This window comes from Lolium rigidum, chromosome 1, assembly GCF_022539505.1.
Source record: "Lolium rigidum isolate FL_2022 chromosome 1, APGP_CSIRO_Lrig_0.1, whole genome shotgun sequence".
Lineage (NCBI taxonomy): Eukaryota > Viridiplantae > Streptophyta > Magnoliopsida > Poales > Poaceae > Lolium > Lolium rigidum.
In genome coordinates this window covers 230,736,628-230,763,598 of record NC_061508.1, presented here as the reverse complement: position 1 = coordinate 230,763,598, position 26,971 = coordinate 230,736,628, and the positions used below count along the sequence as shown (strand labels likewise).

The window sequence follows — 26,971 nt, the reverse complement described above, 5'->3', positions numbered from 1 at the left end:
GATTTTTTTTATTTGCTTGTTCATGTGGGGTTTTTTATTCGGAGGAAGAAGAGGCCGACTCGATTTGCTCGCCACTTGAGCCGGGCCGTAAGAATTGGAAATTTCAGCCCGTTATTGATTTGCCCCACCTGATTGATTCTGGTTGATGAGCCTAGTAAGCCCAACAGTTGTTAGACCACGTTCTTTCCCTGATTTATCCTTTTTTTTATCACAATGGTGTCATTCACGTGCACATGAAGCCGCACTTTTTTTTTTTTTTTGAATTTGATCTGAGCTGAGCTTGTTTAACAACCGAGTCTAGATTTGAAACTCGGTTTGATTCATAAACTTACGAGTAACTCATTAAAACTGTCAAAAGAAACATTTTATAATGTATGATGTAGTTTTTCTAAATATTTAGGCAAATAATAATAATAATAATACACAACAATAATTATAAAATGTTACCAGAAAAATACAGTCCATAAACAACAACAATCAACAATTGTATCACAAAAATAATATTGATAGATCATTAGATAGGGATGTAAACTAAAGTGAAATAAAGTGGAGGTGCACTTTTGTGTATGGAGAGCCTAAAACACACATGAGACATCTAATGTGGGACATGGTAAAAATATTAAAACCTATCTTGAACCTTCCTTGGCTTATGATAGGTGACTTTAATGAGGCCATGTGGCAATGTGAACATCTTTCAAAAAAGAAGAGAAATGAAAAACAAATGCTTGATTTTAGAGAAGTCCTCTCTCACTCTGACTTACATGATCTAGGTTTTAAAGGAACACCTTGGACGTTTGATAATAAACAAAAAGGTGTAAATAATGTTAAAGTTAGATTGGATAGGGCAGTAGCCACACCTAGTTGGACTCATTTGTACCCAAATTGTAATGTTACTCATCTTACTTCTTCCCGGTGAGATCACTGTCCAATCCTCCTGGACCTTTGCAAAGAGGAGATAATGAATGCCGATGCTAAACCTAGAAGATATGAAGCGGTATGGGAATCTGAAGCATCTCTGATGGAAGAGGTTAAAACGGCGTGGGAAAAGCACTCCAAGCCGAAAGACCTGGATGTTGTTGCATCAAATCTTTCTGGTGTAATGGATTGCTTGCAGGCTTGGGGAAAGAAGACGGTTGGGCCGGTAAATGGCAGAATTGGGAAGTTAAGAAAGAAGGTGAAGAAGATTAATATGAGAAATAAAACTGAGGAAGAAGAGAAAAAAAGATTGAAAGAGAACTTTATAAATTGCTGGGGCAAGAAGAACTGTACTGGAGACAGAGACCAAGGATTAGTTGGCTAAAAGAAGGGGATCGTAACACAAAGTTCTTTCACATGAAAGCTACTTGGAGAGCAAAAAAGAATAGTATCGAAAAGCTTCAGAAATCTGATGGGTCTAATACAGATGACAAAGCACAAATGAAGGAGATGACGACTAAATTTTTTGAGGAGCTTTACAAAGCAGATCAAAATGTGAATCCGGATATCATTTTGGAGGATGTTGAACCCCAGATTTCATAGGACATTAATGAGAGATTATGTGCAGATTTCACTGACAATGAGATTGCAAATGTGTTATTCCAAATTGGACCCTTGAAAGCTCCTGGCAGAGACGGGATTCCAGCGAGGTTTTTTCAAGAAAACGTCATTGCGGCTGTTAAAAACTTCTTTGCAACTAAAAGTATGCCTGAAGGTGTCAATGACACGGTTATTGTCCTAATTCCAAAAAAGAAGAACCCTGTTTGCCTTAGAGATTTTAGACCAATTAGCTTATGTAATGTCATCTACAAAGTGGTATCAAAATGTTTTGGTGAACAGAGGCTGATTCTTGAAGGTATAATTGCACCGAATCAAAGTGCTTTTATCCCAGGAAGAATGATCACGGACAATGCTTTGATTGCTTTTGAATGCATCCATTCTCTTCAAAAATATCAAGATAAAAAAGATAAATTTTGTGATTATAAGCTTGATTTGGCCAAAGCTTATGACCGTGTTGATTGGAATTATCTTCAAGGTGTTCTGGGTAATCTTGGTTTTGCGGATAAATGGATTAGTTGGATTATGGCTTGTGTTAAAACAGTTACCTACTCTGTTCGGTTCAATGGTGACTTGCTCAAGAAATTCTCTCCGTCTAGAGGATTGAGACAGGGTGACCCTCTATCCCCGTATCTGTTTTTATTTGTTGCAGACGGACTTTCAAGACTTTTACAGAAGGAAGTAGATGAGGGAAAAATAAAAGAAATTAAGGTTTGCAGAAGAAGCCCAGGTATCTCTCATTTACTGTTTGCTGATGATAGTCTATTATTCTTTGAAGCAAATTCAGACCAAGCAAATAAAATTAAAATTGTTTTGAATAAATATGAAGGAGCAACTGGCCAATTGCTAAGCTCTGAAAAGTGCTCCTTGTTGATTGGTAACAAATGCACGTTGGAGGAAGGCCAATGTGTGGCTAACATTCTGGACATACAAACTGTGGGCTTCGAGGAGAAGTACCTGGGTTTGCCAGTGCCAGGACGGCGCATGAAAGATGGTAAATTTTAACCGATTAAAGAGAAGCTAAAAAGGAAATTCTCTAACTATGCTGAAAAATATGCGTCCAGCGGAGCCAAGGATGTGCTGATCAAGTCGGTGATCCAGGCTATACCTACCTATCCAATGAGTGTCTTTAAATTCTCTGAAGGCCTCTGTGAAGAGTTGATGAAACTAACAAGAGATTTCTGGTGGGGAGATGAAAAAGAAAGAAGACGGATGCATTCGATGAGTTGGCAAAAAATTACGAGAAGAAAAGGTCAAGGAGGAATGGGGTTTAAAGACCTCTATCTTTTTAATCAAGCCTTATTAGCCAAGCAGGCCTGGAGGTTGATCGCTTATTCGGATAGCTTATGCGCAAGATTAATGAAAGCAAAATACTATCCAAATGGGGAATTAATGGACATTGCGTTCATCCAAAATACCTCTCATGGATGGCAAGGAATTATGCATGGGCTGGAGCTGTTGAAGAGAGGTGCCATGTGGCGAATTGGTAACGGGGGAAATGTGCGGATTTGGAGGGACAATTGGATTCCAAGAGGGAATCTAAAAATCTCATGCAATATAAATAATTCGAGATTGAGAAGGGTGTCTCATCTTATTGACCACCAAAACCACACTTGGAAAGAAGAGTTGTAAGAAGTATTTTTCTACCACATGATGCGGATATTGTCCTAAGCATCAGATTACCATCTTACAATGAGACAGATTTTATCTCCTGAACTTTGGAGAACCATGGCATGTTTACTGTCAAGAGTGCTTATAATTTGGCTATAGATTTAAAGCTTGCGGAACCTCCTAGCTTGAGTGTTAGCACAAATAGAGATAGGAATATTTGGAAGGTGATCTGGAATACTAAGGCCCCTCCGAAGGTAAAAAAAATACCTGGAAATTAGCTACTAATAGTTTAGCTGTGCAGGCAAATCGAGCTAGAAGAATTCCTAATGTCCTTCCTACTTGCTCGATTTGTGGTATGCAAGACGAGACAGGTTACCATGCAACTATGGTTTCACAAGGGCTCTTGCTCCAAGACATGGGCTTAAAAAAGTGTGAAGCCTGCCACCTGAGCCAGTCTTGGCCCAATCTGGTAATGACTGGGTTCTTGTTCTGTTAGACAGGCTTGATCATGACATGAGGTGCAAGATGATGTTCTTGTGGTGGAGAGCATGGCATCACAGAAACAACATTATTTTTTATGATGGCCTTGCGTCTGTTCAAACCTCTATTTCCTTTCTTCAGAACTATTTAACTACTACCCAAAGTTTAAATGCAGGTTGTGGTTCTGTGGATAGGAAAGGAAAGGCTTGTGTTTTCCCAAATCAAGACACTAGAAAAAGAGTCTTTGGCTAGCTCTGATAACAAAGTGAATTACTGGGAGAAACTGCAAGAGAGCTGGGTAAAATGTAATGTTGATGCTAGTTTTCTGTCTGATACCAACAATGGCTAGTGGGAAGCGGTGATTAGAGATTCTATGGGAGCCATCGTCTGTTCTGCGTGGGGATTGATTCCTCATTGTCGGTCTGTTGTGGTCGTTGAAGCAATTGCTTGTCTCAATGGGCTTCATCTTGCGATTGATAATACTTCTTCACACATCATTGTTGAGTGTTACTGCTTGACAGTGACTGAAGCTCTAGAAGAAGAAATCCTTAACATATCATTGTCAAAGAGTTTAGGAGGAAGAAGCCTCCGGACAGATTTATGCAAATTTCCAAAGTTGACCGATGCCTTAATGAAGTGGCTCATGGGCTTTGTCAATTTAGTCGTAGAGACTTGAGTTGTGGCGAGTTTTGTGGCGTGTTGCCGGGTTCAGGCCCGACCTGCGTGTCGAGGACGGTCTGGAATGATTGTAATCCAAACGTTATTGTTTAATCTATATATTTAAAATTTCAAAAAAAAGATAGGGATATAAACGGATCATATATTGCTCTTACCATATCATTTACCATATTTTTGTAACGGATTCGGATTGGAGCGAATAATGGTTGGATGTAGATTTGGATGCGGCTTATATCGGATTACGGATATGTAGCGGATTCGGACCAGACTCGGATCGAAAGCGGATTATTAAGAAAATATACACATAAAAAAATAGAAGTATGCTTTTTTATGTAAAATACGTTTGTAATTATAGACTATAGTTAAATGTACACACTTGTTCATACAATAAAGCAAATTGCGTCCTAGCATACATATTTTGGCCGATGAATTAACTATATTGTCTAAATATTTAGGGTTGGGCTAATTTTCTCGGATTATTCTCTTTGTGGATCTCGGATAATCCGCAAAAACTGATGGATAATCTGTATCCTTCGGATAGTATCAATACCATATTCTCTACTGTATTCACCGGATATCCGCTTGATCACTATCCGTATCCATATCTGCATACCATATCCTCAAAAATGGATACGGATCCGGATTCGGAGCGAAAATTATCCATACCATTTACATCTCTATCATTAGATAATCTTTGCATGCAGCCTACCCCACACTAGTTCTCACTCCCATTGTTTAGTACGTGGACTTTATTTTAATATTTGATTTGAAATAACCATATCTATTAGAATATATGTCGGATTAATATTTTGTTTCAATCTGTGTATTTGTTTCAACTATATTTTTTTAACAAGTTTAAAAAATGTTTTGTTTCGTTAAATTTAAAATTTAAACACATTGAAACATGGCGATACGAAATAAAACTCAATAAAAGTAGAAAAATACGTCTTCAAATTGGACTCTAAGATAATTTTCAAATATTTTCTAACTTTCATAAAGCTAGTTTGAAAAGAGTGAAACAAAATGTTTTCAAGAAAACTACCAAGTTTCATGAAGTATCAATATGTGTCATGAAGTTTCAGAAGTTGATTTTCAAAAACTATGAAAGATTATTCAATATTGATGTCATTCTGAAGCTCCTTTCACTAGGAATTTAAATATGCAAATGGTTTGCAAACTGAATTTGCGATACATAATCCAGGAAGGTTTTAAGTTTTAGAAATAGACGTAGTAGTATTGATGAGAGGGAATCTAAAACTAGAAAAAAAAGGAAAAAATGAAGAGAGAGGAGGTTGGAGAGTATCATTTCTCATAACTTGTGAGACCCTAGAAGGGGAGCACCAATTAGAGCATATCCACTCGGGCGTCCCATATAGTGTCCAGCCCATGCGTTTTTTGGTCTATATGGGGGGTCGTCCATGCGTTTTTTGGTCTATATGGGGGGTCGTCCGCATTCATGGAAATGGGGGTCAGTTGGCTCCCAGCCGTAGCCCCCATACAATCGAAAGAATAAATAATATTTTATTGCATATGACATTTTTAAAACTAGTTGTACTGTAATACATGTCTTTGAAGTCGTCATACTCGCCGCCGCCATCGTTGTCGTTGTCGTTGTCGTTGTTTAGATGTGCATCGCCAATGGCGGGGGCTATAATAAGGAGAGAAAAGGCGGAAGCAGTGGAAAGTGTGGAAAGGGTGGAAAGGAAAAGGTGGGAACGCGGTGGTGATGCGCATTTTTGCCGCTGCATGGCCGTCGATGGGACATGGCGCTGACCACCTCGAGGGACGAGGATGTCCATCTGGCTACCAAGGCTAGCACACCTCATCTTCCAGTCCGTCTGCCGCCCCCGGCCCCCGCTAGCCCTCCTATGGATTAGGTTTGGCCAGGAATACCAGATTACTAATTGTACCCGGGTTTTTTTTTTGATAATCAATATCACATATATTCATAGTAACAAATAGTACATAGTAGAGATACATGAACTGACACCAACGATTACAAAATAAAGTTTAAAAGATAGTAACAAAACTTCGAGGTCATCAATTTCTTTCTTCTTCCAGAACATAATCTTGTACTCTTCCGAAGGCAGCCAAAGATAGATAACGAACCATAAACCTGTAGATACCGACGAAAGTACTCCCATAATTTTTTGAGCCGCAATGCCAAGGCTGCGTGCACGCACACAACCATTAAAGCAGTCATACAACATCGGCAAGAGTACCAATACCAGTATGTCAGGGAATAATAGCCGACTATCTTTGTCGTCGTCACTGGAGAGCCGATAGTACGAATCACCATTGTCGAGGACGTAGCAGCCGGGACAAAAACTGCGAGGGTAATCCTCCTCGCGGCAACAACGACAAAAGATCCAAAATCGATCTGGCGAAGCAAGATCTGAAGGCCCATACTTAGAAAATTGTGATCGTTCAACACCACCATTGACACCGGGAAGAATATCTCGTCGCCGAACAAAAGGCCGAAGATCACTTATTGCAGACGATGCCATCTCCATTGAGGGGAATCCAACAAGAAGACGGCTACCAAAATCCTAACATAATCTAATGAAAACAATACTTTTATTGGAAACTCCACGCATAGATCGGGTTCCCCACTCCTCCCGACATCGGCGAAGCCGACCGAAGAAGGGGGAACCGATCTATGGAGTAGGATGAACTGGAGGTGGCTAGGGTTGAGGCGGCGGCTAGGGCTGGGTTTCCATCGGCTTGGTTGTGGACTTGTAGCAGCGATCTAATTGTACCCGGTTGACACTAAAATAAAATTAGGAAAACCGGCTAGACGCGTTTTTTTAGCGCCGGCACCTCTATAACTCTTTGTGGGGAGCTTTGGGTGCCCGAGTGAAGATGCTTTTACTCCTTTGGATACATGCATCTGCAGCAATCGGAAATTCAGACTAGAACCTTTGGTCACCTAAGACGCGCCTCGGTCGCTCCCCGCGGGCGACCTGGGCGCTAACCGTAGTTGTCGGGAGAAGCCCCGCCTCCACCTTCCTCCCTCGCCGCCGCCGGCAAGCGTCGCCGGGCAAAGCCCGCGCGGCGTGGGCAGCGGCGGGATCTTCCTTCTCCGCTCCAGAGGCGGGCTGCGCGGGGCAACTTCGTCGACCGGAGGCGCGGACCGGTGCTGGCTTTGGCGCAGGGCGGCGTGGAGCTCCCGATGCTGCGTCATGGGCGGCCACGCTCAAGCGAGCGCTGGTGCGGTTGCTGCCGGCGGCGCTCAAGTGAGCGTCATGGCGGGTCGCGGTCGCGCTCAAGCGAGCGGGCGACTTCAGATCGGCGCCGCGGGAGCGGACTCGGGATGCGGCGGCTGCGGCCTGCGGTGGTTGTGCGCGGCCTCAGGCGGGCGTCGGCGTGGTGGCGGAGGCTCCAGGCAGGGCGACGGGGGGCGGCAGGCGCGGGCGCGCTGGCGTTCTTCTTGCGCCTGGCGGCGCGGGCCCAGATCTGGGCCGAGCGGGCCGTGGCCATTGCGTGGTGGCGCGAGGCCCTGCCCCGGTTCTGCGCGTAGACGCGCAAGCGCGCTGGCGGCCAGGGTCCCTCATCCCTGGCGTGGTGGAGGCGTCGGGGTCGCTGCGGCCGGCCGATCTGGGCCTTTGCGGCCCCATGGCGCGGCTCCTCGACGGCGCGGCGGCTGGGGAACGGATCTTTGACGGCTCCCCTCCCGATCTGGTGCTCCGGCAGTTGTTTGAAGCGGAGTGTGGTGCTGGTTTTGACTGCTGCATCGGGTGTGGGCGTCTGGTGGTCGGCGGCAAGGTCACATGCTCTGTTGGCTGCGCTCCTTCAACCCGAGCTTCAAGAGAGCTCGATGGCGGAGATGGCATGCCAGACGAAAGCTTTGCACCTATCCTGAGTAGGTGCCGATGACGACGATGCCCACGGGAGCCGTACTCCTTCTTGAAGGCGTCTTCGTGAGCTACATCTCCTGCTGTCGCGGGTGTCTGGTGTTCTCCTGGTGAAAACCTGAGCTCCTCGTGAGCGGGCGACGGCGAAATTTATGCCGCTACCTTCTTGAAGGCGCCGCCTTTGGAGGCCTCGACACTTGTGGTGTGGTAGGTTTGCATCAACTAGGCATGGTTGCCTTGCGGCCGAAGATGGTGGACTTATACATCTCAAACGTATCTATAATTTCTTATGTTCCATGCTAGTTTTATGACAATACTCACATGTTTTACATACACTTTACATCATTTTGATGCATTTTCCGGTACTAACCTATTAACAAGATGCCGAAGCGCCAGTTCCTGTTTTCTGCTGTTTTTGGTTTCAGAAATCCTACACAGGAAATATTCTCGGAATTGGACGAAACAAAAGTCCATGGTCTTATTTTCCATGGAGCATTCCAGAACACCGAAGAGGAGACGAAGAGGGGCCACGAGGCGGCCACACCATAGGGGGGCGCGGCCCCACCCTGGCCGCGCCGCCATATGGGGTGGGCCCCTCGGGCGTCCCCCGACTCTGCCCCTTCGCCTATATAATCCTTCCGTCGCGAAAACCCTAGTACCGAGAGCCACGATACGAGAAAAGTTACTGAGACGCTGCCACCGTCAACCCCATCTCGGGGGGTTCTGCAGATCGCCTCCGGCACCCTGCCGGAGAGGGGAATCATCACCGGAGGGCTCTACATCACCATGCCCACCTCCGGACTGATGCGTGAGTAGTTCATCCTTGGACTATGGGTCCATATCAGTAGCTAGATGGTTGTCTTCTCCTCTTGTGCTATCATGTTTAGATCTTGCGAGCTGCCTATCATGATCAAGATCATCTATTTGTAATGCTACATGTTGTGTTTGTTGGGATCCGATGAATATGGAATACTATGTCAAGTTGATTATCGATCTATCATATATGTGTTGTTTATGATCTTGCATGCTCTCCGTTGCTAGTAGAGGCTCTGGCCAATTTGATACTTGTGACTCCAAGAGGGAGTATTTATGCTCGATAGTGGGTTCATGCCTCCATTGAATCTGGGACAGTGACATAAAGTTCTAATGTTGTGGATGTGCTGTTGCCACTAGAGATAAAACATCAATGCTTTGTCTAAGGATATTTGTATTGTTTATTACACACAGTATTTAATGCAATTGTCTGTTGTTTGCAACTTAATACTGGAAGGGGTGCGGATGTTAACCCGAAGGTGGACTTTTTAGGCATAGATGCATGCTGGATAGCGGTCTATGTTCTTTGTCGTAATGCCCTAAGTAAATCACATAGTAGTCATCATGATATGTATGTGCATTGTTATGCCCTCTCTATTTGTCAATTGCCCAACTGTAATTTGTTCACCCAACATGTTATTTATCTTATTGGAGAGACACCACTAGTGAACTGTGGACCCCGGTCCATTCTTTTACATCTGAAATACAACATGCTGCAATCATTGTTCTTTGTTGTTCTTTGCAAGCAAACATCATTCTCCACACCATACGTTTAATCCTTTGTTTACAGCAAGCCGGTGTGATTGACAACCTCACTGTTAAGTTGGGGCAAAGTATTTTGATTGTGTTGTGCAGGTTCCACGTTGGTGCCGGAATCCCTGGTGTTGTGCCGCACTACGCTCCTTCACCAACAACCTTCACGTGGCCTTCATCTCCTGCTGGTTCGATAACCTTGGTTTCTTACTGAGGGAAAACTTGCTGCGGTACGCATCACACCTTTCTCTTGGGGTTCCCAACGGACGTGTGCTTCACGCGCCATCAAGCATTTTTCTGGCGCCGTTGCCGGGGAGATCAAGACACGCTGCAAGGGGAGTCTCTCACACCCAATCTCTTTACTTTGTTTATTGTCTTGCTTTATTTTATTTTCTGTCTTGTTTGCTTTCTTTATATCAAAAACACACAAAAATTAGTTACTTGTTTTACTTTACTTAATTCGGTTTTGCTTTATTTATTTTTATTATTACTAAAATGAGTAATCCTGAAGTTGAAGTTCGTTCGTTTAAGCAACAAGGGGGAGAAAGTTTTAAAGATGCTTGTTATAGAATTAGTGATGCTCATCATAGGTGCACTACGAAACACTCCACTATTATCCTCCTTAGGAACTTTTATGTTGGTATCTCTAGCTGGAATAGGTATGTTCTTGATACTCTTACGGGGGGTAATTTCCTAGGCACTCCTGCTTTAGAAGCTAGTTGTATTATTGAGAGTCTAGTTGGAATACCACCTGTTAATGAAGCTAAAATTGAAATCTCTCTTGAGGATGTCATGAAAAAGTTGGAGGCCATAGAGAAAAATCTTCCAAGCATTGAGACTAAATTGGGCATATTACTTGATAACACTGATAAACTTGATAAATCTCTAGGATGAATTAATGAAAGAATTGTTGTCTTAGAAACTTGTGCTATCCATGATAATCAAACCCATAGGATTGGTGAACTTGAAGAAGCTATGGGAACCTTGGGTTCAACTTTTTCTTCTCTTAAGTTTAAGGAGAAAGCTTATGTGGGTAAGGAGCAAAAGTTCATGTATGTCTCTAAGATGCCTAAGCCAAAGAATCATTATAAGCTTAAAATTGATAAAACCCTTAGTACCACTATGGGAAATTTAGATAATGGAGCATTTAAGATACCTATTGCGACAAGTTGTGTTTTTAAGAAAAATTATGATGTTGATGCTTCTTCTCTTGATGTTACTTGATTTACACTTTCTGCGCCTAGCTGAAAGGCGTTAAAGAAAAGCGCTTATGGGAGACAACCCATTATTTTATTTCTGCAATTTTTGTTTTATATTTGAGTCGAGGTGCTTGTTACTACTGTAGCAATACCTTTGTATCTTTACTTTATTGCATTGTTGTGCCAAGTAAAGTCTTTGATAGTAAAGTTGATACTACATTTGGATTTTTGCGCAGAAACAGATTTTTAGGTGTCACGAATTTGAGTTGATCTCTCTGTAGGAAACTCGTAAAATGCTGAAAACATTCATGCGTGATCCCCAGATATGTACGCAACTTTCATTCAATTTGAGCTTCTTCATCTGAGCATGTTAAGTGCCTTGAAAAAATTCGTCTTTACGGACTGTTCTGTTTTAACAGATTCTGCCTTTTATTTCGCATTGCCTCTTTTACTGTGTTGAGTGGATTTCTTTGCTCCATTAAATTTCAGTAGCCTTGGGTAATGTCCAGAAGTGTTGGGAATGATTGTGTCCTCGCTGAACATGTGAATTTTTGATTATGCACTAACCCTCTAATGAGATTGTTTTGAGTCTGGTGTGAAGGAAGTTTTCAAGGATCAAGAGAGGAGGATGATATGATATGATCAAGAAGAGTGAAAAGTCTAAGCTTGGGGATGCCCCCGTGGTTCATCCCTGCATATTTCAAGAAGACTCAAGCATCTAAGCTTGGGGATGCCCAAGGCATCCCCTTCTTCATCAACAACTTATCAGGTCACCTCTAGTGAAACTATATTTTTATTCCGTCACATCTTATGTGCTTTACTTGGAGCGTCTGTGTGCTTTTATTTTTTTTTGTGTTTGAATAAAATCAGATCCTAGCATTCATTGTGTGGGAGAAAGACACGCTCCGCTTTTTCATATTGAACACTGGTGTTCTTAGTTTTACTTTTAATGTTCATGGCGAAAGTTGAAAGCCGCTTCATTTATTGCTATTTGGTTGGAAACAAAAAAATGCTTCATGTGGTAATTGGTATATTGTCTCGAATAATTTGATACTTGGCAATTGTTTTGAGCTCTCAAGTAGATCATGTTTAAGCTCTTGCATCATGTGGTTTAAACTTATTAGTGGAGAACTACCGTAGAGCTTGTTGAAATTTGGTTTGCATGATTGGTCTCTCTAAAGTCTAGATATTTTCTGGTAAAAGTGTTTGAGCAACAAGGAAGACAGTGTAGAGTCTTATAATGCTTGCAATATGTTCTTATGTAAGTTTTGTTGTACCGGTTCATACTTGTGTTTGCTTCAAACAACCTTGCTAGCCAAAGCCTTGTATTGAGAGCGAATGCTTCTCGTGCATCCAAAACCTAGAGCCAAAACTTATGCCATCTGTGTCCACCATAACTACCTACTATGTGGTATTTTTCTGCCATTCCAAAGTAAATTGCTTGCGTGCTACCTTTAAAAAATTTCATTCCTTGTCTTTGCAATACATAGCTCATGGGAAAGTAGCCTAAAAACTATTGTGGTAAAGAATATGTCGCTTATGTATCTTAGTTCTTATAAGTTGCTTGTTGAGGGTAACCATGTTATCTGGGGACGCCATCAACCTGTTACACCTTTGTTGAATATCATGTGAGTTGCTATGCATGTTCGTCTTGTCTGAAGTAAGGGAGATTTGCCATGAGTTAAATGGTTTGAGTATGCATATTGTTAGAGAAGAACATTGGGCCGCCAACCAAAGCCATGTATCATGGTGGAAGTTTCAGCTTGGACATTAATCCTCAAATATCTTATGAGAATATTATCTATTGTTGAATGCTTAAAGCATAAAAGATGAGTCCATTATCTGTTTTCTATGTTGTCCCGGTATGGATGTCCTCAAGTTGAGATCTATCAAAATTGAGAGATCAAATATGATCTATTTCCTTGGACCTTTGTACAGGTGGCATAGAGGTACCCCTTTGTGACACTTGGTTGAAACATATGTAATGCAATGATAATCCATGGAAATCCAAGCTAATTAGGACAAGGTGCGGGCACTATTGGTATTCGATGCATGAGGCTTGCAACTTATAGGAGGTTTTATGCATAACACATATGAATTATTACTATCGTTGACAAAATTGTTTCCATGTTTTCAAAATAAAAAGCTCTAGCACATGAGTAATCCCTGCTTCCATCTGCGAAGGGCATTTCTTTTACTTTATGTTGAGTCAGTTTACCTACTTCTTTCTATCTTAGAAGCAAACACTTGTGTCAACTGTGTGCATTGATTCTTACATATTTGCTTATTTGCACTCATCATATTACTTTGTGTTGACAATTATCCATGAGATATACATGTTGAAAGTTGAAAGCAACTGCTGAAACTTAAATCTTCCTTTGTGTTGCTTCAAAACCTTCTATTAAGAATCTATTGCTTTATGAGTTAACTCTTATGCAAGACTTTTTGATGCTTGTCTTGAAAGTACTATTCATTAAAAGTCTTTGCTACATGCATGATTCAGTTGTTTAGTCATTATCTATTTGTTAACAAACTATAGACCATTGCTTCGAATCACTTCATTCATCTCATATGCTTTACAATAGTATTGATCAGGATTATGATAGTAGCATGTCACTTCAGAAATTATCCTTGTTATCGTTTACCTACTCGAGGGCGAGTAGGAACTAAGCTTGGGGATGCTTGATACGTCTCAAACGTATCTATAATTTCTTATGTTCCATGCTAGTTTTATGACAATACTCACATGTTTTACATACACTTTACATCATTTTGATGCATTTTCCGGTACTAACCTATTAACAAGATGCCGAAGCGTCGGTTCTCGTTTCTGCTGTTTTTGGTTTCAGAAATCCTACACAGGAAATATTCTCGGAATTGGACGAAACAAAAGCCCACGGTCTTATTTTCCACGGAGCCTTCCAGAACACCGAAGAGGAGACGAAGAGGGGCCACGAGGCGGCCACACCATAGGGGGGCGCGGCCCCACCCCTGGCCGCGCCGCCATATGGGGTGGGCCCCTCGGGCGTCCCCCGACTCTGCCCCTTCGCCTATATAATCCTTCCGTCGCGAAAACCCTAGTACCGACAGCCACGATACGAGAAAGTTACTGAGACGCCGCCGTCGTCAACCCCATCTCGGGGGGTTCTGCAGATCGCCTCCGGCACCCTGCCGGAGAGGGGAATCATCACCGGAGGGCTCTACATCACCGTGCCCGCCTCCGGACTGATGCGTGAGTAGTTCATCCTTGGACTATGGGTCCATAGCAGTAGCTAGATGGTTGTCTTCTCCTCTTGTGCTATCATGTTTAGATCTTGCGAGCTTCCTATCATGATCAAGATCATCTATTTGTAATGCTACATGTTGTGTTTGTTGGGATCCGATGAATATGGAATACTATGTCAAGTTGATTATCGATCTATCATATATGTGTTGTTTATGATCTTGCATGCTCTCCGTTGCTAGTAGAGGCTCTAGCCAAGTTGATACTTGTGACTCCAAGAGGGAGTATTTATGCTCGATAGTAGGTTCATGCCTCCATTGAATGCGGGACGGTGACGAGAGAGTTCTAAGGTTGTGGATGTGCTCGTTGCCACTAGGGATAAAACATCAATGCTTTGTCTAAGGATATTTGTATTGTTTACATTACGCACAGTACTTAATGCAATTGTCTGTTGTTTGCAACTTAATACTGGAAGGGGTGCGGATGCTAACCCGAAGGTGGACTTTTTAGGCATAGATGCATGCTGGATAGCGGTCTATGTTCTTTGTTGTAATGCCCTAAGTAAATCTCATAGTAGTCATCATGATATGTATATGTATGTGCATTGTTATGCCCTCTCTATTTGTCAATTGCCCAACTGTAATTTGTTCACTCAACATGTTATTTATCTTATTGGAGAGACACCACTAGTGAACTGTGGACCCCGGTCCATTCTTTTATATCTGAAATACAACCTACTGCAATCATTGTTCTTTGTTGTTCTTTGCAAGCAAACATCATTCTCCACACCATACGTTTAATCCTTTGTTTACAGCAAGCCGGTGAGATTGACAACCTCACTGTTAAGTTGGGGCAAAATATTTTGATTGTGTTGTGAAGGTTCCACGTTGGCGCCGGAATCCCTGGTGTTGCGCCGCACTACACTCCTTCACCAACAACCTCCACGTGGCATTCATCTCCTGGTTCGATAACCTTGGTTTCTTACTGAGGGAAAACTTGCTGTTGTACGCATCACACCTTCCTCTTGGGGTTCCCAACGGACGTGTGCTTCATGCGCCATCATGGACGTCGGGGCAACGGCTCCGGACGGTGGATGGTGCGTCAAGGCGGCGGCCTCGAACGGCCTTGCAACTACATGCACATGGGGTGTGGTTGTGGTCTAACAAGGCAAGGGTGGCGTGCTCGTGCTACGTGGGTAGCGAGTCCGTCGGCTTGGTCGGCGCGATCGGATGGTCGGCCTGGCTGGCATGTCGGGGCGGCGGCCCCGGATCTTTTGGCGCGGCGTTCATGGTCTGCGGATGATCGTCTAGTGTAGCCTGGGCTACGAGGCGTCTAATCCGTGCGGCGTTGCGGCTCGAAACCGAGCAGGGGAAGCCGGAGTGGCGGCACCGGGCACGAATGTGTTTGTTTTGTGCAATGGTGGCTTTATGTCATGTGGGCGACGAGGCCCTGCTGTTTGTGCGGTTTTTCGACCCTTTTTTCCTAAAAATGGGATCATTTTGTTCGGTTTTTGGGTCCGGTTTTCCTCATAAACTGGGTCAACCGATCGTCTTGACCTTGTCCTGTTGTTATTCAAAAAAACAAATATCTGCAGCAATCGGAACAGTAGCCTTTCCGCCCGAAACTGCACGTACGTCACGCCGGCCAAAGACTTCCAACGCGCACACTCCCGCTCTCAAGGCAGCAATATGCCTCACGTTTATTGAGGCGGCGTTGTCGCTCAGTATTTCACTGTCAAATGAAGAGTGTTCAAGCTATCAGATATGGGACAAGGATTTTGTACTCCCGAGCACCAGTGATCCTATTTTTATTTTATTTTTTTGTAAATTGCACTTTTTTGTTTCAAAAAATCATAAAATTTATTTCGTGAATACATATACATGTATGGAACACCCGTGTGAAGTTTCGACAGAAATTTCGTTCTATTTTGAGCTAGGGAAAAAAGACAAATTCTTGGCTGTATATAGAGGTACATAACAAAGAAAACTGTCAGAAATTTATCTTTTTTGTGTGGCCTAAAATAAAATGTATTTTCTCCTATTTTTTTTGGCGTGCCTTTGTAATGTACTCTCACGCTACCATATTTTTTTTGTTGATTTTTTCGAATCTTAGAAATGTGTTTTTGAAAACTTGTAATTATAGGGATCACTGGAGCTTGTGTGCTGTTACCCTCTGTTTGGTTGCATAGAATTGAGCTTGGAATTAGAGGTTTTCGTCATGCTCCATTGTTGTAATTGAAGAGAACTTCTAATGATGCATCCAACGCGAAGTACACTAGCTCGGCCGTGCTCTTTTCCTAGCTTTCCTTATCTTAGCTCCACCTTGTTCCAATCTTCCTCCTTTTATCGATCTTGTCGTCAAGGACAACCGAATCCTCACACATGGCCCGCACGCCCACCGTTGCCAAGTCGCCGCCGGAACTTATCCCGCCGGCCGGGCCAACCCCGGGTGGCACACTCCCGCTCTCATGCATCGACAGGGCATTCGGTGGTTCGGGTTTCGTGAGCCTCATCCAGGTCTTTCCCCCGTCCTCGCTCTCCGCCGCCCACGATGACCAAGGCAACGCCGCGGTCGTGGCAGCGATGCGCAGCGGGTTCGCGAGGGCGCTCGTGCCGTACTACTCAGTGGCAGGTCGCGTCGCCCCGTCCGGCCTAGCGGTGGACTGCACTGGCGAGGGCGTCTGGTTCGTGGAGGCCGCCGCGAGTTGCACGCTCGCCGACGTGGGCGGCCTTGAGTGCTTCCCTCTGCTCATCCCCGGGGAGCTCCTCCTCCCGCGCCCTCCCCCAGGCGAGAAGCTCGACGGCGTCATCTTCATGGCTCAGGTGACGAGGTTCACCTGCGGTGGGTTGGCCGTTGCGATCAGCTTCAACCACGCCGTGTTTGACGGGCGCGGCGCGGCGCAGTTCCTCACGGCGGTGGGGGAGCTAGCGCGGGGTCTCCCGGCGCCGTCGGTGGCTCCGGTGTGGGACCGCGACGCGATCCCTGACCCGCCCAGCCCGCCGGCGCCGCTATTCAAGTTCCTCACGGAGTTCAGGCTCGTGACCCAGGTGGCGGACATCTCGGCCGCGAGCATCCAGCGCGTCAAGGATGAGTTCAGGCAGGCCGCCGCGACATCGTCGGGGGAGGACTGCTCCACCTTCGACGCGGTGACGGCCGTCGTGTTTAAGTGCCGCGCTCTGGCACTGGAGGCGGCGCTCCCGGACGACGCCGAGGTCCGGGTAAGCTTCGCCGTCAGCACGCGGCACCTCCTCCGCGGCGTGCTGCCGGCGGTGGACGGCTACTACGGCAACTGCGTGTACATGGCCTGCGTCGCTAGGACCAGCAGGGCCGCCCGGGAGTTGGCGCTGGCGGAGCTGGTCGGAGCGGTACAGGTCAACTTCGCCGCGACGCTCCTATTCGTCAGGCCGCCGGCGCCCAGGCGCGAGGGGATCCGGGTGCTGCTCCGCTGCGTCGAGGAGCCGCACGCCGCCATGTTTGCTGCCGAGCTTGCCAAATTCGCCTAGGGGCAATGCATGCATCGTTCTTGGTCTTGGGCATCTCCATGTTCATCTGAGATAAGTTTCAAAAAGAAATGCTCATGTGAGATGAGACGAGACGTCTTAAACTGGAAGTTGCCCTCATCTAGAAGTACGTCTGAATAAATGAGTGAATAATACTGGGGTTATAAGAATGAGGGCAATTACATTCATGATGATTTCGATGGCAGCACTGCAGTTCCAAGAGTAATTCATGTATCTCTAAAGCTAGAAGGATACCCCACGCGTTGCAGCGGGAATTTCTCCGATAACTCTATTTTGTAAAAGAATAAAAGGATATAAGTTGATTGGAATAGGATGTTATCTGTAGGAACATGCATGATTCAATTGGCGTAAATAGTCAAGATGCTAACTTAAAAAAAAACTGACTTGAAATGGTTATGTAGTTGGCAGCTAAAAGTTGATGACGTGGATAATTGGATGGCTTAAAAATAGATGATGTGGCTTGCATGTAGAGTATTAATGAATGTTAGTGGGGGATCACATGTACAATTGGATGGCTAATAAAATGGATGATGTGGATAGCTTGCATGTTGAGATAGACAACTTAAATGACCCTCTAGTGGGGTTTTGCTTTATCAGAGATATAGATCATACTCAAGCTTGAAAGACCCATCACATAATAAATAGAGCCATCACGTTAATCTACATAAGCTTGGAATATTATATATACTAAAATTAAGATACATATCTAGTATCATAGCTAGTATCATGCATCCTAACCCCACTAAAAATGCTGATGTGGCAGGTAATTATGAATGAGAGAGGAGATTAGAGTATCATAGGTAGATACTGTATCATAGCGCATATCACGAGAAAAGTTAGCATCAAATAAATCTTGTACACAAATTTGTATTGAGATTCTACAAATCAATTAATATAGCAAAACTATGATACTAATCTATGATACTATGCATTATGAATCTAGTATCATACAAAAGTATCATATACATAATACTACTATATGATACTAATCACTATGGTCAGTCTAAAACAGAGCCATCACGTTAATCTACATATGCTAGAAATAAATACACCGTTGATTTTACACCTAACTTTTAAGATTTAATAGATCTAAGAATTGCACGAAATTATAGCACATGACAAGTCTAATCATTTAATCAAAACGATGTGTACTCGAACACGGCCTCATACACGTCTAAAAAAAACTCGGCCTAATACTCCTTTCCATATTTGGTTGACATGACTGTGAAAATAAAGGTAGGCAAATCCGTCTATCTGGCGATGGACTCCCCGGTTGGAAATATGGCAGAGATGCACTAATAAAATTGTTTATTATCATATTTTATTGTTTATGATAAATTATATATACTCCAGGCTAATATTGTGTATTAACCAGAAACATAAGACATGTGTGGTTTCATAAACAACACGAAGTGTCTATAGGCCTCATACCATTAGGAGAATGGTGCGATGGACAAACCCAATTTAACAAAGCAATAAGATCAAGTCACTATGTTTAAATTGCCTAAGTTTTAATGTCAAGTAACCTATTCATTCCACATTGAGATTATGTCACCCTACTACCGGAAGAATACTTTAAGGGCATCAAACATCGTCACTTCATACTTGGGTGATCATAAAGGTGTCTTTGCGTACATCAGAAAGTACTTGTTGGGTTGAATGAATCGAGAGTGGAATTTTTCCATCCATGACAGAAAGATATTCTCCGGGCCCACTCAGTTATGCAATATCTAAAGAGCTTGCAAGCAAGTGACAAATGAGTTATTCACATGGATATTATGTTATGGCATGAGTAAAGAGTGCTAGCCGGTAACAAGATTGAAGTAGGTATGGTGATACCGATGATCTAGTTTCGGGCTAGTAATATATTGAGAGACAAAGGGAATTGGATACGGGGTTAATTGAATCGCTGACATTGTGGTTCAACCGATAATGATCTTCATTGAATATACATGAGCCAATATGGATATCTCCGATCCCGCTATTGGTTACATATTAGAGAGATGTCTCGATCATTTCCGCATATTTTTGAACCCATAGGGTCACACACTTAACGCTCGGCGTCGCTAGGGTAGTAATGAGATATTAAGATGGTGATATCAAATTTTGATTCCAAATCTTGCATGGGATCCAGGACATCACAAAGAGCTTCAGAATGGTATAGAGATAAAAAGTTTCATATAAGGGGAAGCTATTTTTTAGGGTTTCAGAGAAGTTCAGAATTATCCATACCGGGGTACTCTAGAAGGTTCTGGAGGGCCACCAGTGGTCGCACTTGTCCCAAGCAGGGCCACATGGGCCAAGGAGGTTCGAGTTAGACCCACATGGGCTAGGCGCACTAGCCCGCTAGGCCTAGTCGGCCAATCCCAAGGGATAAGGCCATATACCTGCAAAATAGGGGCTAAACTTGAGGGGCAAGTTACCGCGGCTGCACCTTTCCTCCTACCTCCTCCGCCTGGTAGCGCTTAGGAAAAGCCCTGCTGGGAATCCACCATATCTCCACCACCACGCCGTCGTGCTGTCGGAGTTGATCTCGTCTACCTCTCCACCTTGTCTTACTGAATCAAGAAGGAGGAGACCGCATCAAGCCATACGTGTGCACATCTTGGATGTGTCGTTCGTGAAGTGCTTGATCGGATTGGATCACGAAGAGAGTACGACTATGCGAACCATGTTCAAACTAACGGTTCCGCTTTCAATCTACAAGGATATGGCTCCCTCTCATTGATTTGCATCTTGTAGATTGGATCTTGGCTCTCCAAGATTGGATCTTGTTTTTGTTCGTATCCGTAGGAATATTTTGTTTTCTATGGTACAAATCTTTTTTGTTGCGAAATACAGTACATATGTAGACGCTCACATAAACGCACATACACTCACCCCTATGAACGCGGGCACTCGCACACCCTACCTCTATGAGCACCTTCGAGAGACTGCGTCCAGAAAATTTCATCCGATGGGTCTTGAAATTGAGGAAGTCACCACATGCGCCTCGTTGTCGACGGGAACGTCGCCTTCCACTGAATAATATTCTGCTTTTAATGAGATACCAAAGTGTCAAACCTGGGGTTGAACTCCGGTGGATTGAGGGTGCCACTGCCCTCCTAACCATCCAACCACAGGTTGGTTCCCCTCTATGCTACAAATCCCATCACCCCCAAAAGCACGGACTAATGCATGTTCCGTCTGCCAAAGAAAAATATAATGTTTGGTCTCTCTCCACACAAAAAAATGTGTAACAATGTATTTTTTTCCTAATAAAATGATTAAAGACGGATCTCCCACGAGATGTCTGTTAAAAGGAAAATACTATGTACTTGTAATATCCTAGGTTTATAGGCTACAAATAGAAGGGAAACAGAAGTGTGTATTGCATTCATGCATATAAAATCCCGATTTTTTTTTAAAAAAATTGATAGAACTTGTCAAAGTGATTGAAGTTTCACTTGGGTAGATAATTTAAGACTAGCTCATCCATCTAATGTTAAAACTTTAAAATAATCCTTGATAAACTTCTACATGTTAGGAAATGTAGAAGTAAGAGTCATAAGTAAAATTGAATCAACACAAAATACGTACTTAATGAGAAGTAATAACTTGATACTTAACTTGTCCTATTTGACCATCATTTAACACAAGTGCTGAATAATCCTCTAGCACATTTTTCGAAAATAGGCACTTTATTACTTTAAGCAATAGACCCGGCCTCTGCATAACTAGGATGCACACAGCCGTACCAATATGTGTTACAAACCGACTACAATAGTTCCAAGATCAAAACACAAAACTAAGTAGGTGGACCCAGGCGAAGATCACGCTGCCACCCATGTTGGGAAAAAATATCCCTCGTTGCATCCTCCAACCGTGAAAACACCTCCGTAAAGAGGTCTCGATGCTCCAACCGTTGAAGTGGCACCCATGAGCGCAGCGTATCTGTAGACCGGTATATGACCTGCATAAGAGAAGAAGAAATATTATTTAAAATCTTGTCATTTCTACATAGCCATAGCGACCAAATAATGGCAATCGCTCCCATCCTCCTAATAAGATGCTTAAACCTAACCGCCACAGCATTGAGCCAATTACCAAATATATTGGCAACACTACTCGGGGGGTATAAGGTAGACCCTATTTGGATAGCTTACCATATAGATCTATCAAACTTACACTTAAAGAACAAGTATTTAATAGTCTCGTCTTTGTGACAGAAGACACACTTCTTACTTTCATGCCAGTTGCGTTTGGCAAAATTATCTTTAGTGAGTATGACCCCACGACAAAGATACCATGCAAAAACCTTTGTTTTGAGCGGTATCCTCATCTTCCAAATCTTTGAATTATTATCGACTGGAATATCAGGCTGAATCAAAGCATTGTACATGGAAGCCATAAAAAATGCACCATTCCCGGTGAGATTCCAACGAAACTCATCTGACCCCTGCGTCAATTGAACTATCTCAAGACGCTGTAGCAATTCATGCCAGGAGTTTTGTCTAGGACCGATGAGACTTCTTCTGAACGACACATTCGGTGGGAAAGTTTCCAACACCTTAGCGATAGTATCACTTTTGTGTCGCACAATATTGTACAATGCCGGGTATTGTTCTCGGAGCGTGGCATTACCAAGCCATTTATCCTCCCAGAAACGAATCTCCGATCCATCCTTAATAGAGAAAGATCCATGGAAAGAAAAATTTCTTTGTATCCATAAGACCTGCCCAAAAGTGAGAATCTCCCGGTTTCCAAAAAACCTGAGATAATGCCTTTGAGCCAATATACTTTCTCTTGAGAAGTGTTTGCCAAACTCCCTCCTCGGTTAGTAACATAGAAAGCCACTTACCAAGTAAGGCCCTGTTCTTGACCTGGAGATCTTGGATGCCAAGTCCCCCCATGGTCTTTGGGACGGCAAAGCACACTCCACTTAGCCAATCGATACTTACGCTTATCACTATCTCCTTGCCAAAACAATCTAGATCGGAAATAATCCAATCTTTCTAAGACTCCTTTAGGAAGTTGGAAGAAAGAAATCATATATAGTACCATATTACTTAGTACCGCGTTTATGAGAACTAATCTTCCACCCAAGGATAGTAATTTGCCTTTCCAACTACTTAATCTAATTTGTGGTCTTTCCTCGGCCATTTTCCATTCGGCATTGGTTAGTCGCCGATAATGAATCGGAATACCCAAATACCTAATCGGAAATTGACCTTGCCCACAGCTCGAATAGCTCAAAGATATTCTCGCAATGTTATCTTGGGCCTCACCGAAACAAAACAACTCGCTTTTATGGAAATTGATTTTTAAACCCGAAAGTTGCTCAAAAACTGAAAGGATTAACTTTAGATTTGGAGCCTTTTCGAAGTCATGTTCCATAAAAAGGATTATATCGTCAGCATATTGAAGAATGGACAATCCTCCATCAACAAGATGAGGAATAACCCCTTCAATTTGGCCCTCTGATTTTGTACGTTCGATCATAACAACGAGCATATCCGCCACTATATTAAATAGCACTGGCGATAATGGATCACCCTGTCTTAGCCCCTTCTTGGTATGAAAGTAATTGCCCATATCATCATTGACTTTAATGGCAACACTCCCACCAGAGACGAAACTATTGATCAACGCACACCATTCACCAGAGAAACCGAATAAAATAGCTCTAAACCATTTCCAAATAATGCTGAGGGATGTTAAATAACTATTAGTAATATTCCAAATAATCCAAGCCATTGAATTATTTAAACTCTTCCCAGATCAGAACCAAAATTCAATTGAGATTTTGAATCCATTTGAACCCCACATATAGGTGTGTGAAGAAATAAATACCTAAAACTAGTATAAAATTATTATGAGGGATGTTACATGCCTCTCAGATAATTCCAAAACCATGCAAATACTGGAGATATTCAAATAACCTACAAAACAACACTACATTAGAAAACTAAATTCAAAATTGAAGTGAAACTAATAATAGAAAGACTAGAGAAGAAAAAGTCTAACAGCCAGCCATGCCGAAGCGCAGCTGACCAGACCAACCCACGACCCAGTTAAAAACTTAACCCATGTTTGCACATAAGTTCTACGCCAATGAGGGGGTTTTGCAAAATGGCGATACAGCTGGAAGCGGTTCGCCATCGTCTTCTCAGTCCCCGGTGAGTCGATGTCGCGATATCACCTTAGTAGTGTAGAATTGATGCCACGGAACCTCCATTTGACCCTATAAATAGCCTCGGCAATGCTCGTTCAAACCCTATCATCATTCTTCTCCGAATTCGCTCTCAGTCCGAAACCCTAACCGTGGAGGAGCTCAAGCTCACTGTCGATTAGGACCGCACCGAGATACATGGAGTAGTCTAGGAGGAGCTTCGTAGTGAGGGGAGTGTTCTAGAGCAAGGAGGCATCAAGGGGAGGCGTCAATCGATTGAATCGCGCTAGTTTTCTCTGTCACCGGCATTCAGAAACCTAGATGATTAACTCATGCATCCCCGGCATAGCTGAGCATACCAATGAACTCAGGGAAAGATTGTGCATCTTCGGGTACCACTAGCTCCTCCTGGGTTGCGTAGATCATTGATACGTCTCCAACGTATCTATAATTTCTGATGTTCCATGCTAGTTTTATGACAATACCTACATGTTTTGCTCACACTTTATAATGTTTTTATGCATTTTCCGGGACTAACCTATTAACAAGATGCCAAGGTGCCGGTCTCGTTTTCTGCCGTTTTTGGTTCCGTAAAAGCTGTTCGGGCAATATTCTCGGAATTCGACGAAACAAAAGCCAAACCTCTTATTTTACCGAGACGGACCCAGAACACCGAAGGAGAGACGGAGAGGGGCCAAGGGGGCCCCACACCACCTGGCGGCGCGGCTAGGAGGGGGGCGCGCCCAGCCATGGGGTGGGCCCCTCGGGACCCCTCCGACGCCGCCCTTTCGCCTATATATTCCTCTCGACGCGAAAACCCTACATCAATCAATCATATCCAGAAAGACTCCAGGGGCGCCGCCGCCATCGCGAAACTCCGTTTCGGGGGACAGAATCTCTGTTCCGGCACGCCGCCGGGACGGGGAAGTGCCCCCGGGAGTCTTCTCCATCGACGCCACCGCCTCCATCATGCTCCGTGAGTAGTTCCCCCATGGACTACGGGTTCTAGCAGTAGCTAGTTGGTACTTTCTCTCCCATGTACTTCAATACAATGATCTCATGAGCTGCCTTACATGATTGAGATCCATCTGATGTAATCGGTGTTGTGTTTGTTGGGATCCGATGAATTGTTACATTATGATCAGTCTATCTATAAGTTTGTGAAGTTATTGTTGCTGCAATCTTGTTGTGTTTAATGCTTGTCACTAGTGCACGAGTGGCATGATCTTAGATTTAAGCTCTATAATTATTGCTTAGATTGTATCTACAAGTTGTTTGCACATGTCTATGTCCGGAACCCGAGGCTCCGCAGTGACAACGAATCGGGATAACGGGAGGGGATGGCTTAGATATGAGGATCACATGTTTTCACCAAGTGTTAATGCTTTGCTCTGGTGCTCTATTAAAAGGGGTACCTTAATTACCGAGAGATTCCCTAGAGGCCCGGCTGCCACCGGCTGGTAGGACAAAAGATGTTATGCAAGTTTCTCATTGCGAGCACGTATGACTATATAAGGAAAACATGCCTACATGATTAATAAACTTGATGTTCTATCTTAATGCTATTTCAATCCTGTCAATGGCCCAACTGTAATTTGTTCACCCAACACTTGTTATTGGAGAGTTACCACTAGTGTAGATAGCTGGGAACCCCGGTCCATCTTTCATCATCAAATACTCACTCGGTCCTATATGACATTAGAAGTAGTATCAACTATTTCCTGGTGCCATTGCCTCTGTGTTACTGCTACTGCTGCTGTGTTACTGTTACTATTGCTCTCATATTACTTCTCGCTTTCACATCACCCCCGTTACTAGTGCTTTTCCAGGTGCAACTGAATTGACAACTCGCTTGTTAAGGCTTATAAGTATTCTTTGTCTCCCCTTGTGTCGAATCAATAAATTTGGGTTTTACTTCACTCGAAGACTGTTGCGATCCCCTATACTTGTGGGTTATCAAGACTATTTTCTGGCACCGTTGCCGGGGAGGCATAGCTCTACTCATAAGTTCACCTGGGGAGTACACTCTAGCTCTCTCTGCTTCTATTTCATTTTGTTTTGCTAGTTTACTTTTGTCTAGTTTATTTGTGCTTAGTATATTTCTCTCTAGTATTATTTTGCTTAGTTTACTTTTGTCTAGTTTGTTTTTGTCTTGTTTTATTTTTCCTATATACCCGAAATCCATAAAAATTTGAAAAACCGAAAAATTAAAAACTGTTGTTATGGAAGAACCCACAACCTATTTGGAGCTTATAGAATTATATATGAATTATAGAGAATCAAGAAAGGGTAAAGTCATGAGTGCTGTGATAGAAAAATTGAATACAATTGCTAAAATCTTGCTTAAACGCCATGATATAAATTGTTGCTCTAAACAGGATACTAAACATCTTAAATTCCAATGTGGCTTTAGTGAAGAAGTTTTAATTATGAACTATCAGTGGAATAACTATATTCATCTTGGGTTCGAAGAAGTAGAACAATTTGTTTTATTTATGGGAGCTTCTGAAATAGAATCCTTCATGCCTAAAAATTATGAAACCTGTGTTGCTTGTAAGGACCTTAAAGATTATGTCTCTTCTATCCTTGATTTTTGCATAGAACATTACAGCAATAATCTTTATGTCATTGATTATAAAGAGAGACTCATTCATGCACAAGAATGCACTCACAATTTGCAGGAACCTGTGAAAGAAGAAATTGATGAACCTGAAAGCTCATTGGATGAAAAAGAGGAGGAGAGTGATGAACAAAAGAAGGAAGAATGGATTAGCTACCCAAGCCAACCTTCTAAGAGAGTAACTCTTTATCTCTTACACTATTTGATTGTCCTCCATGCTTACCAAAGGAGGATGAATGTTATGTTCCTCTGGATTCTCTTGAAATATTCCCTATGAGTAAAACTTGTGAGAATAATTATGCTACTGTTATCTATGATAATCCATGCTATTTTGATAAATTTTATGATAATGCTTTGTTTGTGCCTGATGTCGAAATGCATGGTACTAAAGAGTTTTGCTTAGTAAACGTTTATGATAAAGCTCTAGATGATGGTCCTATTTTACTTGATAATATTAATTGCACTACTAATGAAAATGGGATTGGAGAGGTCTTGACTTTATCTAGGAGTCCCATATCTTTTGAGATTGATCAAT

The 26,971-nt window shown here is 43.1% G+C and overlaps 1 protein-coding gene across 1 annotated transcript; it reads left to right on the top strand.

The window, feature by feature from the left end:
• Positions 1–16,525: 16,525 nt before the first annotated feature.
• On the top strand, positions 16,526–17,647 carry LOC124683296 (acyl transferase 5-like). The gene has a single exon (XM_047217845.1). It carries the CDS (start codon positions 16,526–16,528, stop codon positions 17,645–17,647), a length of 1,122 nt encoding a protein of 373 aa, XP_047073801.1.
• Positions 17,648–26,971: the final 9,324 nt, after the last annotated feature.